Genomic DNA, 9,189 nt, shown 5'->3' with positions numbered 1-9,189 from the left:
CAGCCGCCAGAAGGAATTTGCAAAGGCGTGAGCCGGCCCCTTAATCCAACTCAGCTGAGGGCCGCGCCTGGGCCCCGGGCAGCGTCTGAAAGGCACTCAGTGGCTGTGCACATCCCACAGGAGAAACTGGGTGCCGTGTGTGTGTGTGTGTGTGTGTGTGCATGTGTGAGTGTGTGTGTGTGCGTGAGCGCACATGTGTGTGTGCGTGTGTGTGCATGTGTGTGTGTGCGCGTGCGTGCGTGTGAGTGTGTGCGTCTGTGTGTGTGTGCATGTGTGTGTGAGTGTGCGTGAGTGTGTGTGCGTCAGTGTGTGTGAGGGTGTATGTATGTGTGTATGTGTGTGCATGTGTGAGTGTATGTGTATGTATGTTTATGTATGTGTATGTGCATGTATGTATGCATATGTGTGCATGTGTGTGCACGTGTGTATGCATGAGCGCGCGCGCACACACGTGTGTGCATGCGTGTGCATGCGTGTGCATGCGTGTATGTGTGTGAGCATGTGTATGTGTATGTGTGTGAGTATATGTGCGTATGTATGCATGTATGTGAGTGTATGTGTGTGCATGAGTGTGTGTACATGCATGTGTGTATGTGAGTGTATGCACGTGTATGTATGTATGTGTGTGTATGTGTGCATGTGCATGTGTGTATGTATGTCTGTGTGCATGCGTGTGTGTGCATGTGAGTGCATGCATGTGTGTGTATGTGTATGTATGTCTGTGTATGTGTATGTGTGTATATGTGCTAGCGTGTGTGTGTGAATGTGTATGTGTGTATCAGTATATTTATGTGCGAGTGCATGCATGCATGCATGTGAGTGTATGTGTGCATGCGTGTATGTGGGTGTACGTATGTGTGTATGCATGTGTGCGTGCATGTATGTGAATATATGTATGCATGTGAGTGTATGTATGTATGTGAGTGTGCATGCGTGAGTATATGTGCGTGAGTGTATGCGTGTGTATGTATGTGTGTGAGTGTGTGTATGTGTGTATGTATGTGTGTGTATGTGTGTGTGTATGTGTGTGTGCATGTGTGCATGTATGTGTGTGTATGTGTGTATGTGTGTGAGTGTGTGTATGTGTGTGTGTGAGTGTGTGTATGTGTGTGTGAGTGTATGTGTGTGTGAGTGTGAGTGTGTGTGTGTGTGTGTGTGAGAGAGAGAGAGACCAAGGGAGTGTGGGGTGAGCCTGTGGGGTGCTAGGGGGGAGGAGGCCGAGTGGGGCTGCTTGGCAACTTCAAGGCCGATGAGCCCCAAGTACCCTGGACAAAACCAGGGCGGATGCTCCTCCCTAGCAGGTGGCCAGGGAATGGCCACGCCCGGGCCTGTGGAGGCCCATGTGCTCCCGGGACAAGGAGATGAGCCCTGACGGGCAGAACACGGCTGCTCAGGGCTGTGCTACGTGAGGGGGAAACTGCCTCTTCCTGGGGCCCCCAGCCTGCGGGAGGAGGGGCGGGAGCAGAAGGCACCCAGGCCTCGGGCAGATGGGCAGGACGGCCTCTCAGAGCTGGGGGTCTGCAGTGGCCACGGACAGGAAGCTACACTCCGCAACAGCGCCCTCCCCTGCCTTCGCCACCAGGCTGGTCTCTGGGACACTCCAGCCTGGCCCGGGGCCCTCAGGGAGAGCAGTGAGGGCGGCCGCCCGGCCTGTGCAGCCAGGCTCACCTGGGGGAGGTCGGCGGGAGGCAGGGAGGCAGCTGACACCGCTGCAGCCCCCATGGACCGTCTGTTGGGTGTCAGGCCTGGCAGAGCTTGGACCCACAGTTTCTCTTTTAGTCCCTCAATGAGGTAGCACTATTTTCCAAAAGATGGCACCACGGCTCGGAGGGTTAGGTGGCTCCCCACGCTCACATCTGGACAGAGACCAGAGTGGAATGTGGGGCCAGGTGAATCCAAAGTGCTGGTCTTGCCCTGGCTGGTGTGGTTCAGTGGATAGAGCGTCAGCCTGCGGACCAAAGGGCGAAGGGTCCCAGATTCCATTCTGGTCAAGGGCATGTACCTGGGCTGCAGACTCCTCCCTGGCCTGGGCCCTGGTCCGGCTTGTGCAGGAGGCAACCAATTGATGCGTTTCTCTCACATCGATGTTTCTCTCTGTCTCTCCCTCTCTCTTCCACTCTCCCTAAAAACCAATGGGAAAAATACCCTCGGGTGAGAATTAACAAAGTGCTGGTCTTTGACCCCTCTCTTTCATCCCACCCTGGAGGTGAGGCACAAGGAGAAACAAAGTGGGGATCAAATGAAAAGAAGAGAGACCTAGGAGGCCGATTCTGTGACCCTAAGAAGCCCTCCCACTCAGGGGAGGCCCCACCCCCAGGTTCTACGCATTCACGCGTGGGGCCTCGGGCTGCCTCTGTCCGGGGCCCAGCCCTCAGGTGGGGACTGCACGGAGGATGTGCCAGGTCAGAGGTCTTTCCGTAGCAGCACTGACACCTTTTCCACGGTCAGTTTCCTAGGCTGCGTGTGTGCTCTCAGGACACTGCGTGCGGCAGGAGAGGACATCTGTGGTCTAGCAAGCGGGGCACTCCCGAGACTTGGAAAAATGTAAAACAGTGCTACCCTGCTTACTAATTTCTTCCTCCCTCCCTCCCTCCCTCCCTGCCTCCCTCCCTCCCTTCCTTCCTTCCTTTTTCTTTCTTTCTTCTTTCTTCCCTTCTTTTCTTTTCTTTTTTTTGTGAATCCTCACCTGAGGATATCTTTCCATTGATTTTTAGGGAGAGTGGAAGGGAGAGGGAGAGACAGAGATAAACATCAATGTGAGAGAGACCCATCAGTTGGTTTCCTCCCGCATGAGCCCTAACAAGGGCCGGGGAACCTGCAACCAAGGTACCTGCCCTTGATCGGAATCAAACCCGGGATTCTTCAGTCTGCGGGCTGACGCTCTGTCCACTGAGACACACTGGCTAGGACATTATCTTCTTTTTGATTTATAAAATGTAGTTTTTGAAAAAATAGAAAATGTTATTTATCTTAGTAGAGAAAGGGTTTACTGTTATTATTATTTTATTTTTTTAAAATAGATTTTTATTGATTTCAGAGAGAAAAAGAGAGGGAGAGAGAGAAACATCAATGATGAGAGAGAATCATTGATCAGCTGCCTCCTGCATGCTCTCTCCTGGGGATCAAGCCCACAACCCAGGCATGTGCCCTTGACTGGAATTGAACCCAGGACCCATCAGTCCCCAGGCTGATGCTCTATTCACTGACCCCAACTGGCGAGGGCTGTTATTACTTTGAAAAAAATTGGTTGTAGAGAGGAAGAGGGAGAGAGAAACATGGATTTGTTGCTCTACGTATTAATGCACTTATTGGTTGCTTCTTGTAGGTGCCCTGCCAGGGGATCAAACTCGCGACCTTGGTGTATTGTGATGATGCTCTAACTGACAGCTATCTGGCCAGATTTACTGTTATTTTAAAATTTGTTATTTAAAAATCAATAAGAAAATGTTTAAACTCCTTTCAGTTCTAATTTTAATATGGTAAATATTGGTAGATATTATATAAACAAAAATTCTCTGGGCCCTGGCTGGGAAGCCCAGTTGGTTAGAGCATCGTCTCAATACACCAAGGTTGCAGGCTCAATCCCTGGGCACGGCACATACAAGAAGCAACCAATAAATGCATAAATAAGTGGAACAACAAATTGTTCTCTCTCTCTCTCTCTCTCATCAATAAAAAAAAGTTATTTGGGGTTCTCAATCATTAAAAAAATATTTTTTTTGGTTTCAGAGAGGAAGGGTGAGGGAGAGAGAGAGACAGAGAGAGAAACACCAGTGATGAGAATCATGGATCGGCTGCCTCCTGCGCGCTCCACACGGGGATGGAGTCCTAAACCCGGGCCTGCGCCCTGACCGGGAACCAAACCGCGACCTCCTGGTTCATAGGTTGATGTCCAACCCCCAAGCCCCACGGCCGGGCTGGGCTCCCAGTCATTTCAAACGTGTAAAGGGGCCCCTGAGGACTGCGGGTTAGGGGACAGACATGAAGGCGGCTCACTGGGCGAGGAGACCAGAAATCCGGTGCTGGGGGAGCGGAAGCAGCAATGCTCCCCCTCTGAGGGGGCAGGCGGGGGGCTTCCTGGAAGAGGGGGACATTTTGTCTGAAGTTTAAGGGTTGAAAGATATTTGAATAGGCAGAACCTGGGGGTGCGTGGGAAGGTCCGGGAAGGAGCCCAGCCCTGTGGGCCGAGCCCCGGAGCCGGGCCGGGAGCGGCGCGGGCAGACTGGGTCTTCCAACCGGCCTCCGGCCGGGCTGTGCACGCGGCCGGCCGGCACCGGCGCTGTTGCCATGGCTGCTTCAGGGCGTGTGCAGGACCCGGTCAGGGCGGGAGGGCGGCAGGGGGACCCGAGGCGAGAGAGCAGACCCCCGTGGGATGGTTTGGCCTTCACGACAGCCCTGGGCGAGGCCGGAGCTGCTCTTGTCCGCGTTTGTCAGAGGAATCGAGGCCCCAGTGCGTCCGCTGACAACAGGGCTGGGCCGCCCGGCTGGGTCTGCGGGTTCCTGGGTCCCGTTTTCCGGCCCTGTCCTGTCCTGTCCTGTCCCACGGCCTTTCCGTGCCCCGTGCAGGGCAGCTGGGGGCAGAGGCGGGTGGGCAAGGAGGAGGCTGTGCTGGAGCCCGGGTGTGGGAGCGCCCCGGCCGCCCCCGTGCTTCCTCTCGGCGCCCTGCCCCCGCCCTCCCCGCACAGGCCTGCCCGCTTTGCTTGCACCCTTATTGCCAAAAGGAGACCGTGGACAAGGCCACTCCGCGGTCCTGACTACGGCCGCATGGAAACAAAAGAACATGTATTTTCTGAGCACTAGTCCATAAATATATGCTCACATGTCATTTTTTACATAGGGGTGGGTAAAAGTAGGTTTACAGTTGTAATACAAATAAATAATGCAATAATAAGAATACAAAAATAAACTCTGTGTTTTGTGTACTCACAACTGTAAATCTACTTTTGCCCACTGGTATTTTATTTACTTAATATATTTTTAATGATTTCAGAGAGGAAGAGAGAGGGAGAGAGAGAAACATCAATGGTGATGAGAATCATTGATTGGCTGCCTCCTGCATGCCCCCACATTGGGAACTGAGTGCACAACCGGGTGTGTGTCCTTGAGCAGAATCGAACCCGGGACCCTTTAGTCCACTGGCCAACACTATCCACTGAGCCACACCGGCCAGGGCTGCACACTTGTATTTCTATAGCAACTTCATGAACTGGAAACAGGGAACCAGAGCCGCATAAGTCTCCTTAGAACTCGGGGCATGTATTTAGAGCAGTGGTTCTCAGCCTTCTGGCCCTTTAAATACAGTGCCTCATGTTGTGACCCAACCATAAAATTATTTTCGTTGCTACTTCATCACTGTAATGTTGCTACTGTTATGAATCGTCATGTAAATATCTGATGTGCAGGATGGTCTTAGGCGACCCTGTGAAAGGGCCGTTCGACCGCCAAAGGGGTCGCGACCCACAGGTTGAGAACCGCTGATCTGGAGAAAAGTGACTCGAAATGAGGACGTGAGCCGAGCCCTTTAAGCTCCGCCAGTCTCATCTCCTGAAGTCACAGAGGAGGGTGAAGGCTCCGAGGGGGCGGCCCTGTGGAAGGCCACACAGAGCAATTGCAGGGGCCCCCGCCCAGGCTGCTGGAAGGCACGCAAAGGTGGGGGGTGGGGGAGAAACCCTAGTTGCTAGGAGGCAAAGCTGATGGATGAAGCAACGGGGACAGATTTTGTTTGGGATCTGGTAGAACCAGGACCTGTTGCCATGGGGACGAGAAAGCACCTCAGGTTGAGTACAGAAGGGAGAGCTAGGGACAAGGGCAGAGTGGGCACAGCCCATCCACTCTCCCCTGGGAGGCGCAGGAATTCCTAGGTGCTCCCACCTCCAGGGAACGACGATTCAAAGGGGAGGCACAGTCCGGCTGGCCTGGCTCAGGGGGTGAGTGCTGACCTATGAACCAGGAGGTTCATAGTTTGATTCCCAGTCAGGGACATGCCTGGGTTGTGAGCTTGATCCCCAGTGTGGGGTGAGCAGGAGGCAGCCGATCAGTGATTCTCTCTTACCATTGATGTCTCTCTCTCACCCCCTTCCTTCCTCTCTAAAATCAATAAAAATATCCTATATAATAAAACCTTAATATGCAAATTGACCAAACGGTGGAACGACCGGTCGCAAATGTAATTAATAGCCGAAACCGGTTTGGCTCAGTGGATAGAGCGTCGGCCTGTGGACTGAGGGGTCTCAGGTTCGATTCCGTTCAAGGGCATGTACCTGGGTTGCGGGCGCATCTCCAGTGGGAGATGTGCAGGAGGCAGCTGGTCGATGTTTCTCATCGATGTTTCTGACTCTCTCTTTCTCTCCCTTCCTCTCTGTAAAAAATCAATAAAATATATTTAAAAACAAAACAAAACAAAACATAGGAGCTGCCCCCTGGTGGTCAGTGTGCTCCCACAGGGGGAGCACCACTCGGCCAGAAGCCGGGCTCACAGCTGGTGAGCCCAGTGGCAGGAGCCCCTCCCACCTCCACAGCAGTGCTAAGGACCCCTCAGGGATGCCCGTCTGCCAGCTTAGGCCTGCAGGAGGACATCGCCCTAGGGGTCCTGGACTGCAAGAGGGCACAAGCTGGGCTGAGGGACCCCCCGCCCCAGTGCATGAATGTCATGCACCAGGCCTCTATCCTATCTAATAAAAGGGTAATATACAAACTGACCCTAACAGCATCACAACTGGGAATCACTGGTCACTATGACACACACTGACGGGGGCAGACGCTCAATGCAGGAGCTGCCCCCTGGTGGTCAGTGCGCTCCCACAGGGGGAGCTCTGCTCAGCCACAAGCCAGGCTGATGGCTGCCAGCACAGCGGTGGTGGTGGGAGCCTCTCCTGCCTCCTCAGCAGTGCTAAGGATGTCCGACTGCAGCTTAGGTCTGCTCCCCACTGGCAAGTGGACATCCCCCGAGGGCTGCCGGGCTGCCAGAGGGATGTCTGATTGCCAGCTTAGGCCCAATCCCCCGGGGAGCAGACCTAAGCCAGCAGGTGGTCATTCCCTGAGGGGTCCCAGACTATGTGAGAAGGCACAGGCCGATCTGAGGGACCCCCCTCCCCCCAGTGCACAAATTTTTGTGCACTGGGCCTCTAGTATATAATATAAAAAGGGGAGGCATAGCCGCTGACACTGATGGGGCTCACCTGTTCACTTCGCTCTAAGCCTCCCCCTTCATTGTGTGGGCAACCCTATTCCTTGGGGTTTGGGTAAATCAGCAGCATTTAGAACCTCATTCAGGGCGGGGAGCTCCCAGGGAGAAACACGAGTGGGAACCAGTTTTTCCAGTCCCTCTTTTTGTGGCAATTCCCAGAACAAATGCGCTTGCCGCCACCTCACCTGTTAGGTGTGTCTGACAGCAGGTGCTCCTGTCTCAGAAAGGATGGAATGGGCAGGCCGTGATTTTTCTTTTACTTTTTAATATATATATTGATTTTATGGAGGAAGGGAGAGGGAGAGACAGAAACATCAATGATGGGAATCATTGACTGGCTGCCTCCTGCACGCCCCTCACTGGGGATGGAGCCCGCAACCCGCGCATGTGCCCTGACCGGGAATTGAACCGTGACCTCCTGGGTCATAGGTCAACGCTCAGCCTCTGAGCTGCGCCGGCCGGCGAGGCCCTGACTTTTCTGCGGAGAGGGAATGGCAGTGGGAAACATCCTGAGGAAACAGTGGGGCTCTGCGGGCAGACACTGCAGCTTCTCTCTCCTAAGCTCAGTGCAGAGGTGGAGCATCTGGATAGAACTATGAGAAGATAGAGCCAACGGAGGCAATGGCTGCACACCCCTCGCGGCCACCTCTTCACCTGGAGAGGCATCGGAAGGGCACCTGAGAACAAACCCTTTCCCACCAGGGCAGCTGTTTCCAGGTGTGAGCGGAGCAGGTTGCAATTGCCCGTCGGTAACGGAGCAGCTCTGGCCACTCCACACCCAGGAGCCACTCTGCTCCCAGCCTCCACTGGGGGCACCTGAGCTCGTCAGGGGTCAGCCCGCATGTCCCGTGTCCGGAGAAGCACCAGTGCGCACACAGCAATGACGCAGTGGTCCCCTTGCCCGGCCGGTGTGGCTCAGGGGTTTAGCATCGACCTATGAACCAAGAGGTCACGGTTCGAATCCCAGTCAGGGGACATGCCCGGGTTGTGGGCTCAATCCCCAGTGTAGGGCGTGCAGGAGGCAGCCGATCCAGGTTGTTTATCATTAATGTCTCTCTCCCCCTCTCTGTAAAAATAAATAAAAACATATATTTAAAAAGAAAAAGAGAAAGCAGTCCCCTTGGAGAAACGCCTGCCAGGCACCACCATGCCCTCAGGCACGAGGAGCTGAGGCTGAGGCGGGTCCTCTTCTCTGGAGACCTCCCTGAGGTATTTAGAAACGGAGACGTGACACCTCGCCCTGAATGTTCTGCTCAAAAGAATAAAGTGTGAACACGGGTGGCATTTAAAATGTCAGTAAGTATGTTTATCAGCGAGTCCAGGTGAACAGTGTTCAGAACGTGTGCTGGTTCGGCTTTTATAGAAACGCGTAAACGGAGAGGTGGGCAGCCCGCCCCAGGACCTGGAACGCACTCTGGTTGGGGCGGGAGAGCATTTGATCACTGAGGCCAGGCTCTCCGAGTCCACAGCCTCCCGACCAGGACTGCGTCGCAGACCAACGGCTCCCTCCACGCCGGGCTTTATTCCACACGAGGCCCCGCGTGCATTCGCCGCTCTCCTCTTGCTTACAGAGTAAACGCGTGTCTGCCGCCCGCTCAGGGCCACAGGGCTTCCCTAGAGAAGGGTGTCAGGCCGGCGACGTGCGGGGTCTCTCCCTGACGCCCCGTCCTGGGAGCACCGGGAAGCTGCTGGCTGGGCTCCAGGGCACAAGCCAGGCCACTGAGTGGTGCAGAGGCAGCCCGACTCCCTGGGCAGCACCGAAGTCTGCCCCTGCGAGAACATCACGGGCTGAGGCAAGGCGTCTCGGAGCCCTGGGCACACCCCGGGCAGGCCTGGGCACTGGTGCCCCGGGAGGGTGGTGCGGGCATCCCTGAGAAACGGTGCAGGAGGCTCTGAGAAGGCGGGGCGGGGCGGGGAGGGCGGAGGTCAGGGAGAAAATGCAGGGTGAGAGGGAATAAGTTAAAGGCGGAGGAGCTCTAGGGACAGGGACTGTGCTGTCCTTC

At 54.8% G+C, this 9,189-nt stretch overlaps 2 protein-coding genes across 3 annotated transcripts in view; one reads left to right on the top strand and one right to left on the bottom strand.

Moving 5' to 3' along the window:
* MFRP (membrane frizzled-related protein) overlaps positions 1 to 113 on the bottom strand; it is a 6,123-nt gene extending 6,010 nt beyond the window's left edge. Inside the window, exon 1 of the mRNA XM_015560627.1 lies at positions 68 to 113. Coding sequence (XP_015416113.1) covers positions 68 to 113 — 46 coding nt within the window. The remainder of the gene's footprint in view (positions 1 to 67) is intronic.
* RNF26 (ring finger protein 26) overlaps positions 1 to 1,175 on the top strand; it is a 13,153-nt gene extending 11,978 nt beyond the window's left edge. Inside the window, exon 3 of one of the 2 annotated variants that reach the window (XR_001512993.1) lies at positions 1,133 to 1,175. The gene's annotated coding sequence lies outside the window, so the exon portion shown is untranslated. Of the gene's footprint in view, positions 1 to 1,074; positions 1,107 to 1,132 lie in introns of those variants that run through there. The other variant, XR_001512992.1, reaches the window with a different exon arrangement.
* The last annotated feature ends 8,014 nt before the right edge of the window (positions 1,176 to 9,189 follow it).

This window comes from Myotis davidii, unplaced genomic scaffold (assembly GCF_000327345.1).
Source record: "Myotis davidii unplaced genomic scaffold, ASM32734v1 scaffold355, whole genome shotgun sequence".
Classification (NCBI taxonomy): domain Eukaryota; kingdom Metazoa; phylum Chordata; class Mammalia; order Chiroptera; family Vespertilionidae; genus Myotis; species Myotis davidii.
This window is presented reverse-complemented; position numbering and strand designations above follow the sequence as displayed.